The 21241-nt window shown below is 36.9% G+C and overlaps 1 protein-coding gene across 4 annotated transcripts in view; it reads left to right on the forward strand.

Moving 5' to 3' along the window:
* LOC106083163 (uncharacterized) overlaps window positions 1–21241 on the forward strand; it is a 300046-nt gene that overhangs the window by 269338 nt on the left and 9467 nt on the right. For all 4 annotated transcript variants that reach the window (XM_059370230.1, XM_059370228.1, XM_059370229.1 and 1 more), the window contains one exon: window positions 4377–4656. In XM_059370230.1, the coding sequence (XP_059226213.1) occupies window positions 4377–4656 (280 nt within the window). The remainder of the gene's footprint in view (window positions 1–4376; window positions 4657–21241) is intronic.

Raw genomic sequence — 21241 nt, forward strand, 5'->3', positions numbered from 1 at the left:
AAGACAAAATTTCTATGAAATCTCTAAAGGCATAATAACCATGATATTTTCTATGAACTGGGGCAAACTTCTCACAAATCAATGAGTGCTGACCAATTCAATATTAAGTTCAATGATAAGGGGCCTCCTTACGCATGCCGCAGTGCGACACCCCGGAAAGAAGTTTTACATGGCATAGTACCTCAAAAATGTTGCCAGCATTAGAAGGGGATAACCACCGCTGAAAAATTTGTTGATGTTCCTGCCAAGATACAAATCCAGGCGTTCAGCGTCATAGGTGGACATGCAAACGTCTGCGCTACGGTGGCCTCCAATACAGCTTAGGTAAGGTTAAAGTGGTGAATACAGCTTAGGTACGACTAAAGTGGCCCAACCACTTGAGAATGTTCACATCGGCCAAATCAGACAAGTTCTCAAAGAAATGAGAACCTAAAGTGAAACTCCTTCTGCAAGCCAGTGCGGGACACACACACAGCAGATGTACTATAATCTCTTCTTCCTCTGCGTCTCTACAGCTTCTGCAAAAGTCGTTACTTGAAACCTTCAGTCTGTCAGCATGATTTCCGATCAGACAGCAACCTGTCATGACGGACACAATGACTGAGATGTCTGTTTTAACCAGAGGTCTACCACTTTGCTGAACAAAGTCAAGATTAGGCCACATAATTTTGGAATGTTCACAACCCCTTCTTTGTGACCATCAATCTTTCGTTGCCCTTCGGGCCTGATCCTGAAGATGTAGCTTACATGTCGCTAGAGGCATACCCACAGATTCCAGTCCCCCTGGAATGTGTAAAGCAGTTACCAGTCTTGCTCCCAGAATAGGTGAATTTTGAACTGTTCAGCTATCTTGTTGATAGATCTACAACAGTCAAGAGCGGGTTTTGGATTTAATGACTGCCCAGCTATCTGAGAAGATCTGCGACATTCGAGGGCGGTTTTTTGTTTTAGAAATACGTTCTCCAGGGATTTAATGGCTTTGTGGTTGACTGACAAAATATTTATGGCAATCTTTGTTGTAAAATAACGTCTTCGGTCTTCGCTTTATTCACACTAGAGTGGTCGGGTAACCTAGTTCTTCAGAGTACACGCCATCCCTATAGATGTCTATGTATCTTCTATAACCAGGAATATTGTAGTTCTCGGTTCTTTCAACAATACTGCTACAGTACTTTTTATCAATAAACAGTGTGGATTACACATTGCCTGAAACATCGGACATCGTATCAAGAAAAAACAGTGTCCGTAGCGGTCGCATGGCTAAATAGAATGCTCCCTTAGACTTACAGCAATGGTCGTAGCAATTTCTCTAGCCACAATGGTCTGAAGTATTAGGTGTAGCATTAAATTCCGTGCATCAGATGATGTCGTGCTCAGTACGGCTGTGATGCAGACACAAGCCACCCTTTGGATCCGGCTGAGTATTGAACAGTAGATGGACATTTGAAGCGCCGTCCAACAGACCAAAACACCATATAGCAATAAAGGTCTGACAACGCGGCATAGCTGTGAGCACACCACATGTCTGGAACATTGATTTCCAATCTGTATGGAGTTCATTGTTGTCACGAGGTTGTCCACAAGTTGCGGATAGTCGAATGCTCCATACGGAGTAGTTGCAACGGCAGTCACGGACAATCAGCGGTATCGAGTGAAAAGACCGGTAGGCACTGGCTCTTGCACATATACTGAGTGCCTATGATGGTCGATATGACAAGGCGAGTTATTGGCGCCTTTAAATAACCAATGGCCACCATCGAGTGGAGAGTCTCAGTGAGAGGCCGGGCGGCACTGGCCCTGGCACAAATACTGATTGACTATGGTGCTCGATATGACTAGGCGGGTTATTGGCGCCCTTAAATAACCAATGGCCACCATGTTCCCGTCGGTCCTATGGACCTACAGGAGCTTGACGAGGATCGTCACCTCCACATGAAAATGTGGCTACAACAACAACAACATATGTCTAACAACTGCAGTATATGCCCAGTGCATAGCAATAGGTTTATTTTCCTGTCCAGCAAAACACCCTGGTATTTTGCGCTTTCAGTAAAGGGGACATTCTCTCCTCCCAAGGATGCAGGTGCCACTGTAGGTAACTTGAATCTCTTTCTAAATAGAACTTCCTTTGTCTTACATGGATTTACGCTTAAACCACTTTTGCTAGCCCACTTAATTGTCGCACTTAGGTTAGATTAGGTTGAAAAGAAGGTGCGGATTTTAATACGCCTCACGCCACTTTGGACATACACCTAAGCCAGTAAACGGCTTGTTGTGTACTATAAGTACTAAAAAGTAACCTGTCGCTTTTAGAGCTTCCCGAATTAAATCTCTAAAGAGTGCTGGGAAGCTTTCCCGCTAACAGCAAAAGCCACGTCCTCAGCATACGCGACCACTTTTACAATTTTTTCTTCCAGAGACAACAATATATTGTCAACGGCTAAGTATACCTCCTTAGGATGTTTCTCTGCTGATCCATCTTTTTAAATCTACAGATCCCAAGCCTGCCGTAATGCATCTTTTAGTTAGTAAGTTGTAAATAAACTTTCCTAGGGTAGTGTTGATGCCTAGAAACTCCAGCTCCTTCATGATAGACATTGGGCTTACATTATTAAAAGCACCTTCAATGTTAAAAAAATGCCCATGAAATATTTTCCAAGACAATGGTTTTCCTGAAATGTTCTCCTAATATAAAATTTTCCTGAAATTTTTTCCAAATACAAAATTGTCACCATGACACAATTTCCAATAAACTTTCTCCAAAGACAAAATTTTTTCTAAGCACAAAATTTTCATAAACTTTTCCCATAAACAAGCTACCAGTAAAATTTTCTCTTAATACAAAAATTTTATGAAATTTTCTCTTAAGAAAAAAGTCTATGAAAGTGTATCCCAAGACAATATTTCCATGAAATTTTCTCTCATACCAAAATTTTGATAAAATTTTCGTTAAGACAAAACTTTGATAAAATTTTCTATTAATAAAATTTTATCTAAAGATAAAAATTCCATAAAATGGTAACTCAATACAAAATGTTCAAAATATTTTATCTCAAAGTAAAATTTTCCAGAAAATTTCGTTAAAAAAATCCAAAATTTCCATAAAATTTTCTAAATTTCTCTGAACACAAAATCCCCATGAATTTCCCCTTCAAAAAAATTCGTGCAATTTTCCCTATGAACAAAATTTCTATGATTTTTTCTCGAGACACAATATCCATGAATTTGGTCTCAAGAAAAATTTCTCTATTGGCGAAATTTCCATTAAATATTCTCTAAGGACAACACTTCCTGAAATTTTCTCTTAAATTGTAATAAAAATATTTATAGAAAGAAATTAAAAAAAAAAGTTTAACGAAAAGTTCATGAAATTTTCTCAAAAAAAAAAAGATTTCTCTAAAACAAACAATTTCCATGAAATTTTACCTAAAATTTTCCATACAGACAAAACTTAGGTGACATTTTCTTAAGACAGGACTTTCTTGTAATTTTCTCTAAAATTTTTCAAAAAAGTTTGTTACATTTTCCAAAAAAGAGTGCTACAGTAATGTTTGTTGTTATTTTTCTTTGATTTCGCTCAATTCCCAATTTTCTTAAATTTTCATAATATTAACAAAGTTTTAACTTTAATATTAATGTAACCGAAAAACAGTTTGTTTTAAAAATTACATTTTTCTAAAATTTCAAATATTATTTTCAAAACAAAAATTCGAACGTCGTTTTCCTGCCATAAACGTAACCGTATTTTGGGGGCATTTTAATCAATGTATGCACCAGTAATCTATAACTCCCTAATATGCCTTTCTAATTTTCAAAATGGGTTTACCGTTTTCGTACTGCATCCATAAGCAATAGGCCCTATGGGCAATAAAGAGAAGTTTAGGCATGGCCGACCTATATTTATGCACAAGGCTATGACAAAGCTTGCACATTTGTGCACAGTCCAGCAGCATGAGAGGGCTAATTGCACATTCGATTTGTAGCAAGCCAGTTGGTAATCTAGTTTCCCCACCACCCGCAAATATGTCGTATAGGGGATATTGAATGCTAATGCAATTAATATTTATTAAATGTTTATATCCACTTTGTATCCACTGACGCTGTGCATCTACATCTGCAATGACATTTGCATTTCCCAACTGCATGGCATTGGTCGTTGGGTCGTTCGGTCAGCTTCAGGCTTGTTACGTAAAGTGTAGATGGATTTTTATGACTGCTGCTGCTGCTGCTGCCATGTCACAGGATATGAGAACAGCGACCCCTTTGCTCCACTACACTTCCATTGCATTTCCCATGCATATGTATAAATTTGTTTTTACTTGGTGTATATTTACAATTTTGTTGTTGTTGTTATTCTTGTTTTATTCTCGTTACAGGCACTTCCCAATACATGTACGTTGAGTTTGTTACATCACCTGCCGGACCTCTACTGAACACAGGCTTTCATTTCAATGTTGGCAATTGGCCAGGTCATGTGGAAACGGCCGGCATTAAACATGGCATATGCGATTGGCTTCTAAGCTCTGACTCGCTCAAAGATAGCAGCGCCAGCGAGGGCATATTCCTAAGCATAGCCCATTGGTATCCACCGAACACCTCATGCAGTTATCACATCAAAGGACGTACCGGTGAAATAGTGCGTCTATATTTCCCAAGGTAAATATAACAAACATTCATGTTGAAGAAAAAAATAGATTTTTTGTATCACCAAACAAACTAAAAATACTGGCAACCAAATTGCCAAGACCAATTGCTTTGCTGTTGGTTTATGATGCTTTGCTGGTTGTCGGTCTGGCTATAAATCAGTATGACAAATTTTTTATTGAGAATAGTTGCTAAAACTAACACCACTACTGATGAAAATTACATTTATTCAACACCAAGCGTGGAGGGTACAAACAGATAGCCTGTACACAGTGTGAATATTTATTTATCACTTTAAATCGGGAAATTACAAATTGAAAGGATTTGTGTTGTAATTCAAATGCTAGCAATGGCTAGAGGAACAACTGATAAGTTAAATAAAAAAAAAATAAGTCAAAAGGCGTCAACTTCGGCCCAGTCGAACATTGTACACCCATTACCTCGGGTATAAATGAAAACCACCTTTCGTCCTAATTCGATGAAAAATTGTAAAATTATGCCGCCACAGCAGTTACATCGATTTGAACCAAATTCGGCAAAAGTCCGGAAAATAGTTTTGGTAAATATGTCCAAGTATAGACCGATCTGAACCATATACGACATGGATGTCGGATTATAAATGCGCCTTTTATGGGACCAAGACTTTAAATCGAGAGATTGGTCTATATGGCAGCTATATCCAAATCTGAACCGATCTGAGGCAAATTGTAGAGCCATGTTGGAGGCCCTAACACAACTCACTGTCCCAAATTTCGACGACATCGGACAATAAATGCGCCTTTTATTGGTCCAAAGCCTTAAATCGAGAGATCGGTCTATATGGCAGCTATATCTAAATCTGTACCGATCTGAGCCAAATTTTAGAGGCATGTCAAGTGGCCTAACATAACTCACTGTCCCAATTTTCGGCGAAATCGGACAATAAATGCGCCTTTAATGGACTCAAAACCTAAAATCGAGAGATCGGTCTATATGGGAGCTATATCCAAATCTGGACCGATCTGTGCCATATTGCCGAGGTATGTCGACGGACTTAACCTTACTCACTGTCCCAAATTTCGGCGACATCGGACAATAAATGCGTCTTTTATGGGCCCAAAACCTTAAATCGAATGATCGGTCTATATAGCAGCTATATCCAAATCTGGACCGATTTCGACCAAATTGAATAAGGGCGTTGAAGGACCTAACGTAACTCACTGTGCCAAATTTCCGCAAAATCGGATAATAAATGTGGCTTTTATGGGCCTAAGGCCCTTAATCGGCGGATCGGTCTATATGGCAGCTATATTCAAATCTGGACCGCTCTGGGCCAAATTGAACAAGAGCGTTGAAGGACCTAACGTAACTCACTGTACCAAATTTCCGCAAAATCGGATAATAAATGTGGCTTTAATGGGCCTAAGACCCTAAATCGGCGAATCGGTTTATATGGGGGCAATATCCAGATATAGTCCGATATAGCCCATCTTCAAACTTTGCCTGTTTATGGACAAAAAAAGAATCTGTGCAAAGTTTCAGCTCAATATCTCTATTTTTAAAGACTGTGGCGTGATTTCAACAGACAGAAGGACAGGCGGACGAACATGGCTAGATGGTCTTAGATTTTTACGCAGATCAAGAATTTATATTTTTTATAGGGTCGGAAATGGATATTTCGATGTGTTGCAAACGGAATGACAAAGTGCATATACCCCCATCCTTTGGTGGTGGGCATAAAAAGGGTATTATTGTGCAATTCAATTAGTTTTTTGTGTTTTTCTTAGGGCTCAGTTAACTCTAAAATGTACTTTGGTTACCATTTCTTGACCCTAAATTTGGATAAAGGCTTGCAGCGAACACTTTTCGCGAACTTGGGGTAAATTTAGCCAAAACCTACATTTTAGAAGAACTCATCCGAATTTCAAGTTGTTCTCTTTCCCCAACTTTTCTCGAAATCTCCTGAAAGTGTTTTAATGGCTTTTAATACGGTGATCTAAGAGGATCACACCAAGAGTACTAAGCCAGATAAAGATGTATTATCATATTTACCTAAACAAAATTTTTATAATTTTTTTTTTCGAAAAATAAATTTTAAATTTTTTTCTGTAACTTGCCAACACATGCAACATAGCATAGCATAATAAATCCCCTATAAATTCATTTCAACAAAACATTCCGTGACCTTTTTTTTCGACCACTATGTATGTTTGTTGAGGCGTTTTCACAAATTTCAATACATCAATTTAAAAAGAAACTTCCTTATTGCTTGCAACGATTTAAAGAGCTTTTAACTCTAAGAGCCATTCTCAAGCATTCGCATGCAAGTTATCAAAAACAAAAGCATTATCTTTGGTTAGTTGTTGCTGCTGTCCTTCTCCCCCCACCCTGCTTGCAATAAAAATTGTATTCCAAGAACTAATAAATTATTTGCCACAAGCATACCAAACCAACCAGCGCCATCATTGCACACCACAACAGACTTATCAAGCAACCTTACAACCATACTTAACTCCAAGATGTTGGCTTAGCGTAAAATTCCAAGAAAATTTAATTATTTCTATGGAGAAATTTCGTTTTTGTGGCTGTGCTACTTCTGTTAAACCGACATGCAACTGATGTCAAGGATAGTTTCGTTTCGTTTTGGTGTTTTGGGAGTTTTTTTCCACCAGGAAGAAGGTTTTGCCCAATTGGCCCCCAATTCCATTTGTCCATTTACTTTAACAACGGCAGCACTCGTCGACATCTTATTCTAAGTGTAACATATTTTTGTGGCTGTTTTCCACCAACATTTTCCCAATTTCGTTTTCTTCAGGCCAAGTATCCATCGTAGTCGTCGCTCTGTGCATGTGTCAATGCTGCTGTTCTTCCGTTTGCAAGTAATCGCTTCGGTATGTGTGGGTGTGTGCCTGTGTGAATTTTCTTTGCAAACGGAAGTGGCAGAAGGAAAAAAGTGAACAACTTTGTATTGTTGCGAGAAGGGCCAACAACTGTGTGAAGAAGCAAAAGTTTTTGTTGTTGTGGGGTATTCGCTTTTTCGCCTCTTAAGTATTTTAATGAAAATTCTAGTAAAGATTTATGTGACGTTTTAATTTAACCTGTCACTTGGGTTAAAATGCCGCGTCGTCTGTGTTATTGTAAAACTTTTGTTCAACTTTGAGTATGTGTGTGAGAATGCATGCACGTTTGTGAGCATGTGATTGTTGATATGAATTTAAGCATATGCTAGGCCATGTGTGTATATGAGCGTAGTCAACCTTGTTGTTATATATTCAACTGCAAATGTGCTGTTATATGTCACTCTATACAATACCCACTTTTATTTTTGCCACACACACACACACACACGCCAGCATAAAGTAACAACAAAAGAATAAGGAAACGAGTCAACAACAGCAACCGAATAAGCAACGAAAATGTAAAAACTCTGATGTTGAACAGACATAAAATTTCACTACAAAAATGTCTCTGTTGCTGTTAGTGATGGCATTTAAGAACAGCAGCAAGCACATTGGCTGGGTGGCTGGCTGGCTGGTTTGCCTTGTAAACAACAGTAAAAATACTAACAACCCACATCACCATGCTCATCATCATAAGGCAGCAAAAGCATCGGAGAAAAAAACTTATTTTTGCCACACTGATAAGATATATGTCTTGTGACAATGTTGTTTGTGTTGTCGTGAACGTCATCAACATTACCATCAGCAAGCGCCCCCTTCCTGGTTGTTAAATGCTCCTTGTATTCCTGAATGGCATTATTGGCCAGAAAAAGTAAAAAACAAAACAAAAAAATCGTAATTTCCGAAAACCTTTCATGAAAAACAAAAGTACTTCTGCACAGAATGGGGCGTATAATGCAGACGAGGTACTTCTTATGCATTAAGGAGAATGCACGAAGTCCCTCTTGAATTAATTCCTATGCCAAAGAAGTAAAGTTTTTTTGAGAACTTTACCTTCAGAAACTGCAAGAAAATGGAAAAGTGCATTCTAGCATGAAACCTTACTCAATGGAATTTTTTTTTTAAAGAATATAACAACTACCTTGAAAAGGTTTTACTTGTTTTCTTTACGGGAAAATAGTTATTTAAAATTAATAAGGCGGAAGAATTGTGCCCTATTATTCTCCCCTCAAGCTTACTTCATGGTGCTCGTACAATGATGCGTATACTTAACATGTTGATGCTCTTAAATATTCATACGTCACAGTGTACTTCTGCTTGGGTGAAATTCTGGGCGCGGCAGTTATTGCCAACTTCCAATTGGTTTTGAACTACAAGTCCATAAACATTACCATACAGATAAAATGAGAGGCAACAAGAGACTAACGACGTCGAGAGAATGCATTGAAGTTAGGATGTCGATGTCATATAATCAAGGTGACAATAGGTTATCGGGATGGAACGGCGAACCGCAAACACAAAACGGAAAAAACTCGAACACAGAACCCATCCAGAAATTTTGACAGCATATTTCCCTAACTGCACTTTACACACCACCTGTCACGTTTTTTTGTTGTTTCGATAATTACCAGTGTTGTGTCTGTATTTGTAAATATGACATTGCACACTTCCATTGCCAATTGTGTTCGCAATAAGTGCAAGAGGTGTTAAAATGGATGAGTGCAAATGGCCACCGTGGAACCAGAACGCACTTTATATGCACCCAATCAGCTTCAAATGCAGGTGTATGTACATAATTGGCGTTTATCTTAAATCTGCCTTGTATACATTAGGGTGGTGGTTGTTTTTTGCTATACTATTCTTTGAATAGAAAGCATTAAACAATGGTCTAAAGCCGGACAATGTCCTGCAATGGAATCTCAATAACAGTGCGCTACATGCAAAATTTCAGCCGAATTGGAAACAGTTATTGGAAGTCATAACAGAACACAGCATGCAAAATTTCTGCTCAATCGGACAAAAATTGCGACTTCCAAGGGCTCAAGAAGTCAAATCAGGAGATCGGTATATATGGGAGCTAGATCAGGTTATAAACCGATTTGGACCGTTCTTAGCACATTTGTTGGAAGTTATAACAGAACACTACGTGCGAAATTTCAGCTCAATAGGACAAAAATTGTGACTTCCAGGGGCTCAAGAATCAAATCGGGAAATCGGTTTATATGACAGCTATATCTAAATCTAAACCAATATAGCTCATTTGTAGTACTCAATGACCTACATCAATATTAAGTGTCTGTGCAAAATTTCAAGCAGCTAGCTTTGCGCGTTCGACCACAATCGTGATGTCGACAAACGGACGGACATGGCTAGATCGAATCAGAATGTCAAGACGATCCGGAATGTATATACTTAATGGGGTCCCAGATCTGTATATCGAGGTGTTACAATTGGAATGATTAGATTAGTATACTCCGATCCTAGGGTGGTGGGTATAAAAAAAATTAAATAATTATTAATATATTAATTCGAAATTTGACCATTTAATTTCTTTTAATGATTAAAATTAGTATTGAAGTTTCATTTCATAAAAAACTAGCTGATCAGGGCTCTCTCCGCTGCGCCTTCTTTTACTTTATATGGAACAACATTTTCCTTGTAATATTTATTTTCGACAATTAAAGAGCTTTTAGTGAAATACCATGATATGAAATTGGTATATCGCTTGACTAACGGTTGAACAATGGGGTGAAGCCCTAAATGCATGGTCCTACATATGGATATCAAATTCGTATTCAACTCCCAAATACCTTTTTTTGAGTCCCATATTGCGATGGTCAGTAAAAAGTTGCTGTTTGTGGGGTATTTTTGGAAAAAGGGTAGGCCCCAGAAAATTGGTCTCGAAAGTGGGTATCAATTATTGTTTTGGGGATGGGCGGCCTCTTCGGATTCGAAAATATACATCGGATTCGTGTTCTACTCTAAAATCCCATTTATTTGAGCCTCATATTGCAATAGTCAGCAAATACTTCCTATTTGGGTGGTGTTGTGGGGGTAGAGTGGCCTCATAGACACTTTTCCCGAATATTGATATCAGATTCGTGCTTTACTCCCAAAGACCTTTCGTTTGAGCCCCATATTGCTATGGTCGTAAATTTGTGCCCTTTGGGGATGTTTTTGGGGGGAGGCGGCCCCCAAACACTTGGTCCCATATTTGGATATCAGATTCGAACTCAATACTAAAATACCTTTTATTTAAGACCCATATTCCTATGGTCAGTAAATAAGTCCTGTTTGGGGGGTGTTTTGGGGAAGGGGTGGACCCCCAGAAACGTGATCCCACATTTGGATATTAGATTCGTATTCTACTTACTTACTACCTTTCATTTGAGTCCCATATTGCTATAGTCGATAAATATGTTCGATTTGGTGGTGTTTTGGGGGTTGGGGTGGTCCCCTTAACACTTGGTCCGACAATTGAATGTCAGATAGGTTGTCTTATCCTAAATACAAATCATTTTGGTCCCACATTGTCGTGATTGGTCCAAATATATGTTTGATAGGCCCCAAGGGGGCCGCCCGAAATTATGATACCAAATTTTTATTTTTAGTGCACTATATGCGAGCACACAAAATTTTGCTTAAATCGCACCACCCATCTCCGAGATATGGTGTTTCTGAAAATTAGGGTAAGGGGGAGGGTCCGTTCCCCCTTCAGATATCAAAAAATTTAGTACCCTATTTTCACCACGGCATCATTATGCACCAACTGTGCAAATTTCAAAAAAAATCGCTTCAGCGGTTCATAATTATTAAAATATTTTTTTCATATAAATTTCTTGAAGAAGTGAAAATTTTTTCTATAAGACAATTATTTGCTATCAAAAAATTAATTTTTTAATAAAAAATATGTTTTTTGCCTAAATCTTTTTAAAAATTTGTTTTTTTATGCTTTATATTTTGAATAGAAAAAAAATAAACCCTATATTGGTTTCAGCTGGACAAATAGATCCAACAATTGTGAACAAATCATTTAGTCGCCCATTATATGTATTTCCAAGTTTTTCCTACATGCGAAATTTCTTACCTTTAACTCCATTCTACGTTTTACCTACATGCGAAATTTCAGACCTCTAACTCCATGTGCCCAGAAGTACCAATATTGGTACCAAAGTGTACGAATTTTAAATAGATCATAGTCACCCATCATATATTTTCCAGTTGTACCTGCATGCCAAATTTCAGACCTCTAGCTCCATCTGTAAAGAAAATACCAAATGGTACCCATTTTGGTACCAAAATGTAAAAGTTTTGAATAGATCATTTAGTCACCCATTATATATATCCTGGTTGTAGCTACATGCCAAATTTCAGACCTCTAGTTCCATAAGAAAGTACCAAATGGTACCAATTGCACTTCCATTTTTCCCCTTTTTTCTTTTCGCCTTCCTCCTTTTGAAAGTGCCAAATAGTACCAAAAATACTGTACTAAACGTATTTTTTCTCCCACTTCCGGTACGATTTTCCAATTTTTTTACCAAACCTTATTGTACCTGAAAAATCTACCTCTGTTTGTCCGCCCTGTACAAAGTTCACCCATTTTGTACCTTATTTGTACTTTTTTTAATTACCTAATGCACCAATTTCCAAAAACTCTTATAGCCACCCAATTAAAGTTACCATAATGTACCTAAATTCGAAAATTCTGTGCTCTAGTTTAATTTACAAAGAAAGTACCAAATGGTACCAATTGCGATACTAAACGTACTATTTCTCCAACTTCCTGTACGATTTTCCATTTTTTTTTTGTTACCAAACCTCATTCTACCTACATTCATCCGCCCTGTACAAAGTTCACCCACTTCGTACCTCTTTGGTACTTTTTTTCAATTACCTAAATGCACAAAATTTCCAAAAACTCTTATACCCACCCAATTAAGGTCGCCATAACGTACCTAAATTCGAAAATGCAGAGCTCTAGTTCCATTTACAAAGAAAGTACCAAATAGTACCAATTGCGGCACTTAACGTACTATTTCTCCCACTTCAGGAACGATTTTCCAAATCTCATTTTTTCAAGATGCTCTTTAATTTGAGCCCAAGAACATAATGCTAGCCCTTTCCGTTCGCGCTGGGGAAATATGTACCATTTCGTACTTTTTGGTACTTTTAGTACCTAAACGTAAGAATATCAAAAGTTTGGTTCCGGCGAACTTAAGTCGTTTATACTTGTTTTTTATTCCGTTTTTGTACATCTATCAGTCCGTCTGAACAGACGCAGACGATTATTCTTCCAACTTTACCGAAACTAGAATTCCTTGAGCTCATTAGCTCTCATATTTTCACTATTTAAAAAAAAATATAAAAAAATATTACATAATATGTACTTTTATCTGAATCCCCCTAAGTATCTCACATTTGAAACATCCTTTTGTCCATTCGTTAGTATGAGTTTATAGTGTTTTTTCCCCCACCTTACACTAGCATTCTGTTGTGTGTGTAAGCCTCTGCTCCATGTTGTTACCTGTGTTTTTTTCTTTCTGTTTTAAACAATTCATTGTCCCACCCACACTTTTTGCTGCTTGGTTTTATGGATGTTGCTTGTCATGCCGGTGTGTGCATAATGTTTTTTAAAGAGAAATGTAAGTGTTTGTGTGTGTGTGTGCCAAAATCAGCATCAGCTTTTCGTTGGAATTGGTGTCTAGACACTGTCAATATTCTCTACATCAAAATACTGTTCCATTTTCGCAACAATTCGCCATGGTTTTAAATTTCATTTAAGTTTAAAACAACATGGATTTTGTAGTTGAAACCATCAGTGCTATAAGGCTCTTTGTGAGGGCTTTATCACTGCAGCAAGCCCAAAGAAATTCCTTAAGGTTTAGTGTGGACAATTGCATTTACCTGATCATTCCGGCCCTATTAGGGCATGCTTAAATCATTACTGCTCTCGTCTTGCTATTAACTTTTAATATCACTATCCATTAATATGTAAAAGAATATCAGCAGTGTCACAGGTTATGACTGTTGTCCTTTATTTGCTTTATGCCTTGCATTCTTATGGATTTCAATTACATTTTGGCTTTTAATAAAGGTTAACGAGAACGAGAGCACGAGAAATGCTGCAGCAGCATACTCATATATCACGTTTTCGAATTTGCATTGCAATACGATTTTATAATTACAATGTGAATGTCGTTGCAAAATTACTGTAAAGCTGCTGTACGGCGAAATGGCAAAATATTAAGAATTGAGAAAGGGGATTAAATTTCATGTACCTTGGAAAGTATGCAATCGTTTCAAGTGACACGCAAACTTACATATGCAATGCCTCTCAATGTGTGCTGTCCGACTCAAATTTAAGCACAATGATAAGGGGCCTCCTTTTTAATAGCCGAGTCCGAAAGACGTGACGCAGTGCGACAGCTCTTTGGGATCAAGTTTTTTCATGGGCTGCCATACCGTTTTTTCATAAGGAATAGTTTCTCACAAATGTCGCCCGCATTAGGAGGGGATAACCAACGCTTGATGTTCTCGCTAGAGTTCGAACCCAGGCGTTCAGCGTCATAGGCAGACATCTGAGCTACGGTGCGCTCCACTTAAATATGCGAGTATTTATTATATGAGTATATGCAATGCAAAGAAAATCAGTTAGATCATATTTGATTCAGGTCCTGAGATTTTACAAGTCACATTTTCGCCGAAATCAGGCATTTTGAGCGAAACTCATTACACTAATAACCTTAATAAAAGTCTGTTTTGAACCATACGATTGTCAGATGACGGGAGGCTTAATAAAAGTGACTGTGCCAAATTCCAGCGAAATCGGATAATAAATGCAAATTTAGGGATTTACACACTATGTCGGCTTTGATACTTTGGGTTTGATGTCGGGAAGCTTAAATATCAGCGAAATAGGGTAATAAAGCTATTATGGCTTTCAGACCCTTAATCGGCAGATCGGTCTATATGGCAGCTATATCTAAATATAGTAATATCTGAACCATATTTGGGTCGGATGTCGATGTAAAAAAAAACTCACGGTTTCAAATTTCAGCGAAATCGAGCAATAAATGAAGTTTTTATGGGCTTCAGACCCTAAATCGGCAGTTCGGCTTACGCGACAGCTGTAAAAGCGTGCTAAGTTCGGCCGTGCCGAATCTTGGGAACCCACCGCCATGGATTCTGCTAAATATTTATACACACGAAATTTAGTTGAAGGGCATCATTTTATTCTACATACCAAACTTCTGTCAAACCAGCAAAAAATAAAGCTTCTAGGAACGGAATAACGATGATCTAGAGGCCGGTTGTACGATCCAAACCAGGCTATCAGTTTGTAGACTGCGTGCCGCAAAAAGACATATCTGCGCCAAATTTCAGTTCCATATCTCAATTTGTGGAAACAAACTCACAAGTTTATACTTATTTTAGTTGAACCTTTTTTATTTAATATTATTTTCTGGGCGTATTTTACCTTTTCCATAGTTCAAATGCTTTGCATTTGTGATAGATTTCTGAAAAACTAAGATTTCCATTCACTTTTTTTTCATATTCCATTCAATTTATTATTCTGAAAGTTTTAACTCATATTTTGCACGCTTACTATTTATTCAATGAGTACCCCTAATATTACCATATATCACTAATTCACGATTTATTTACTGTTTTTATACCTTCAACCATAAGATGGAGGTACACTAACTTCGTCATTTCGTATGTAACTCATCGAAATATTGAACTGAGACCTAACGATACATTCTTGATCGTTTTGCCGTTCTAGGTCGATTTAGCCATGTTCGTTCGCCTGTCCGTCTCTCTGTATGTCGAAATCACGCTTTCGCAGCAGTAAAGTTAGGCGCTTGAAATTTTGCACAAATACTTCATATTAGTGCAGATCGGTTGGGATTCTTAATAGGCCCAATCGGTTCATGTTTTGGTATAGCCGCCATATAAACCGATCTCGGATGTTGATGTCTTTAGCCTCTAGAGGTCGCAATTCTTATCCGATTTGGCTGAGATTTTGCACGTTACGTTTTGTTATGGCATACTTAGTAAGTCGGTTCATAATCTGATGTAGCTGCCATGTAAACCAATCTCGGGTCTTGACCTCTTGAGCCTTGACAATGCGCAATTCTCATCCGATGTGGCTATTTTGTTATGACTTCCAACAACTGTGCCAAATATAGTCTAAATCAGTTCATAACCTGATATAGATGCCATATAAGCCGATGTGGGATCTTGACTTCTTGAGCCTCTTGGAAGCGCTATTATTATCCAACTTAGCTCAAAGTGTTTTGTTTGGTCTACCAACAACTATGGCATGTATAGTGTAAATTGGCTTATTACATGATATAGCTCCCATATAAAACGATCTCCCGATTCTTATCCGATGTGGCTAAAATTTTGCTCAATGACTTCCACTATGGTCTTCAATATCCAAACCAAGAATGGCCTGAGCGGATTCATAGCCTGATATAGCTTTAATAGCATGGCAATTTTTATCCGTTATACTTGTTTGCCTTTATAGAGATACCGGACAAAGAACTTGACAAATGCGATCCATGGTGGAGGGTATATAAGATTCGGCCCGGGCGAACTTAGCACGCTTTTACTTGTTTTATTTATGAATTCTTTGATTTATTTGTTAAATAATAATTTATTTTTCTTATTTAATAAGTTAGGTAAGGTTAAAAAGAGAGTGCTGATGATATTAAAATTCAATGACCTTAATTGTTCCGCATTTTGCGACGTGAAAGCCGGGCAATGACATAAGAAATGCTCCAACGTCTTATCATCTTCACCATATGCTATCACTTGCCTTACCTATTCTGTATAAGTGTGCTCGAGGTTCTATATCCCTTCATGATATCGAAAGCTATACTGAACTCTTTCTTACTTCCTTTCATGATAGCCTTGTCTTCCCACGATCCAGATCTCCCAATAGGATTTTTTCGTACCTATTTATTAAAAACTTTTTTGTTTATTTATAAATAATTTATTTTAAAATATTTTATAAATAATTTATTTTAATTATTTAATTGTATTTAATTATTTTTATTGCTAATGCTTTTTTATAAAATTAATAAACAAACTAAATAAAGATATAAAAAAATATTTGTATTAGTGTTTTCTTTTGACATATAATTGCTAAATTATTCTGGTAGTCTTTTGATTCTTTTAACTTTATCATAATTGTGATACAGTTTTAAAAGAATTAAGAAAATCGGAGGGTTTTTCCTTATATTTTCCTTTCATTTTCCATTTTTATAATGGCATTTTAGAAAATTTCCACTTAAATACCATGTCCTTTGTGCGAAATATCAGATGATATATGAATTTTGATTGATTTTCCACTCAATTTGTCTTAATTTGCCTTGAAATTTGCTTCTCTTGGGCTTGGTTATGCTTATTTTACGTTTTTCCCCATGAATTTGCAAGGAGTACCCCTACTGTTCGATTTTGTGGATTTTCCATATATTTTCCTTTCATTTTCCATTATAATGTCATTTTAGACAATTTCCACTTATATTTCTTAAATATATATATATTTCTTAAATACCATGTCCTTGGTGCGAAATATATAAATATATATATATAATATTAATTTATCTTGATTCTCCACTCAATTGTCTTAATTTGCCTTTAAATTTGCTTCTCTGGGCTTGGTTATGCTTATTTTACGTTTTTCCCAATGAATTTGCAGTGAGTACCCCTAATGTTCGTTTTAGTCAAAATGTATAAAATCTCAAAATTTAGTAAAATACCAGGCGCCCAGAATCGCGTAGCACGTATACTTGATATGTTGGCCCCGTGAAGTATGCTTTAAAATTTTTACAACAAACACAGGGTGTGTCATTCTCATATGTTTGCCTAAAATTAACTTAATATTTTGTAGCATACTTTTAGGCGCCAAATTTAATAACTCAAATTTGCATTTAAAATTAACAAAACTTTGCTTTTATTTAACATTTATAAATAATTTAAATAAATTTTATGCAAAAATATGTACATAATGACCTTATAATATTAAAAAATTATATTTATTTATATTTAAAACTTATAACATTGATTTAAGAATGCTTCAAATTGCTAATAACTTAAAATGTCTTGGTTGAATTATTAAGATTTTTGGCCAAGACGATGCAAATTTTCATCAGTTATCCCTTTGATTGCCTTCCAGAAAGGGTGCAACAACTGAAAAAGATTAAAAAAAAAATTGTATTATTATAATAAACCTTTTCAATAAGATTTTTTGTGTATAATAAAAAGTCTATACTCCACAATCAAATTAAAGATTAAAATGCTGGAGACTAGCCATACGCCCTTAGGGGAAAAGTAGATGGATAAGACCAATATTTCATTTCAATGAAAAGTATTTGAGAATAGCTTATTCAAGTTTTCAGGCACATGGAGACCATCGTAACGCAGAGGTTAGCATGTCTGCCTATGACTTTGAAGGAGAACATCAAAAAAAATTTTTTCAGAGATGTAAATCCCCACCTAATGTTGGCAATATTTGTGAGGTACTACGCCGTGTAGAAACTTCTCCTCGAAGAGTTGTCGGACTTTGATACGCCGCACAGTGTGCCCCGGTGGACAAAAATGCAAAAATCAAAATAAAAAATCGAAATATTTAGATTTGAAAAATCACCAGAACCAATATTAGGCTATAAAATTTGGAATTTACAGGTATAATGCAGAATGATTTATACGATCACAGAAAGCCACCGTAGTGCAGAGGTTGGCATGTCCGCCTATCACGCATCACGCCTGGGTTCGAATCCTGGCGAGAATTTCAGAAAACAATTTCAGCTTTTTCAATTTCATGCTGGGCACTGTGAATGAGGAACGTTTAGCAAAGACACAGACTGTTTGGCACCGAGACTGATTCGAAATAAGATCTTCATTATTCGCTTTTCATACAGCAAAAATAAGACGACGGAACTTTGAGGACGGTAAAACCTCTGTCTTCAATGTTGTTTGGGGTTTGTCGGTCAAATGTACGCTCTTTCAGATAGAAATTTGTGCCAATACAATAATCGTTAATAAAATATTTGGAAGGGATCTAATAACGCCGAAAGTGAAACTTAACAATATAGCAGCGCTCAAAACCTTGGGCATAGTAGAATGAGGGTATGGTTAGGTTGAACTCTATAATGTACGAATTGTTTGCTTTCGGCAAGAGGTCACTGAGTACTATGGCATACAAAATCTTCTTAAGCTCGAAATAATTACCAAAATTCTTAGCAAGGAAAATTTCAAAATTTCTGTTATCATCTTCTATAGGCATGGGCAAAGAGTATAAAAACTTCATTTTGCGGTCCAATACCCTCCTTTTCATTCCTATAAGATCCCCCATTGCTTTGCTTTTCGGCATTAAAAGCTAATTTTTAAAGATTTCCCAGCTCTTACAACATACAAGAAGACCATAATTGTTTTATTATACACAGGCATTGTGAAAATATTTGCAAACAATGACTAACAACGCTAGGGAGATAATATATTCAAGTCTTTGTCGTCGTCGTCGGAAAATCTATTGATGTCATCTGAAAGGGAAATAAATCAGCAAGCGGAAGTAGATTAGAAAAAAAAACTACAGAAATAAATCACGTTACGAATTGATTCCGCTCCATGAAAAACTCATTTCATTTATATTACACAATTCCTTAAACTTTTCAATAACCAACAAATCTAACAACTGAAAAAAAAACTAATAAAAAAACTGTCTCTTTACTAGAACATTTCCATACCATCAGCGCTCTCCCTCTTCCTCTATGACACACAAACACTCACGCACACTAACTCACTCACAATGTGTTGCTGCATAAATCCCTCTTTGATAGAATGGAATTTAATAAAATTAATAGAAAAAGTTTTTCAATTACATTTTTCGCTTTTTTGCAAAATAGAAAGGAAAAAAGTAATAATAATAATAAAATGAATGGCACAAACATCACAGAGAAGTAAAAATAAAATAAAAAAAAACAAAGATGAATAGAAATAAAAGAAACTCTGCATGTCATAAAAAAAGCCTCAAAAAGTAATATGCCAGTGGATAGAGAGAGACTATAATACACTGAACTCAGGCGGACGGACGGACGGTCGGACGGGCGGTAGGACAGACAAATACAGCGACTTTTCCTGAGCTCCAAGTGTCTTGCAGTATTTGCCATTTAACTGCCACATACTCATATAAAACTTTTCAGACCTCTATAAACGGTTCACGTAGTCACATTTCCACAGTTACACAAGCACAGGAACTGTAACTGTAGCACAGGATACTTAATGGCACATATACCAGTCCTACACAGCGGGACTTCTGTCACACAAGCCTATGTGACAAAGAGCTTTAGAAATATAGCACACACACACACACACACACACACGGTTGTATTGTATTTGTAAATTTTGTGCAGTAATAACGAAATTGCTGGAGCGCATACCACACACAGGCATACACAAACATTACACAATTGCAAAACAGCAAAGGAAGACAAAAATACTACATAATCACAAAATTGGATACAATTACATTTGGGTTTCACTAATAAAATATGACAAAATATTTTATTATATGACTTCTATGTGCGGTGGTGCACAGACGACATGTCGTTTCTATGCTAAGGCCTTCATAAGGTTACACACCGCCATACACACATACATGTACCATGCAACATTCGTTCACCTTCAGAGAAATGAAGTCTTATACAGCAAAGACGTTTGCTATTTTGAACTGCCTACAGCCTTTAAATGGCTGCTGGGAGGGTAGTATAATAATGGAAATCGAAAGGAAGGGAATGTGTGTGTGTGTGGAATGTGAGATAATAACATACGCTTAGTATTTTTCTAAAAATAAAAAAAAAACTTTTGAAAAGGCTTAAAGAAAGTTTGAACAACAATTTCATGAAAATAATTGCCCTAAGTTGGATTTATAAGCCATAGATCAAAATAAACTTAAGCTTCTCGTCAAAACTGCCAATATAAACTTAAGAGCTCAATCTAGTCACCTTGACATTCCGTCTGCACAAATCACCATGCCATTCTAAGGATCAAAATTAAGGCTTAAAATTTGCCACACTCTCATCGAAGTTAGCAATGCCAATGGGGACATTGGGAGGCCACCGTGGCGCAGAGTTTAGCATGTCCGCCTATGATGCCGAATGTCTGGGTTCAAATCCCAGGGAGGACATCAGAAAAATTATTACCCTTACTAATGTGAGGTATCCTGCCATGTTAAAACTTCTCCACCAAGTGGTGAGGTGCCATTTCATTGAGCTTAAAACTTTAATCGGACTCCACTTATTGATATGAGAGTAGTATCCCCAGTACCTTAATGGAATCTTCGACGGAAATTTAGTATTTAGTTAGGTCCATATAAAACCAATCCCAGACTTTTAAGCCTCTAGAAACAGAAATCTCAATCTTATTCAACCATATGCAAAAGAGTTGCGTCTTGTAAGTATTCAAGTACTCTAATGAAAGGTCGATTTGGCCAATGCACCTTAGAAGAATCTGTGCAAAAAGTGGATAGCGGTTGAAGTGTAGCGTGTTTTCGATAAACGGACGTACAAAAGGACGGACGGACAAAAAAACGGAGGGACAAAAGGACGGACGGACAAAAAGACCGACAGGCAAAAGGACGGACGGACAAAAAAACGGAGGGACAAAAGGACGGACGGACAAAAAGACCGACGGGCAAAAGGACGGACGAACAA

Source organism: Stomoxys calcitrans, chromosome 5 (genome assembly GCF_963082655.1).
Source record: "Stomoxys calcitrans chromosome 5, idStoCalc2.1, whole genome shotgun sequence".
Classification (NCBI taxonomy): domain Eukaryota; kingdom Metazoa; phylum Arthropoda; class Insecta; order Diptera; family Muscidae; genus Stomoxys; species Stomoxys calcitrans.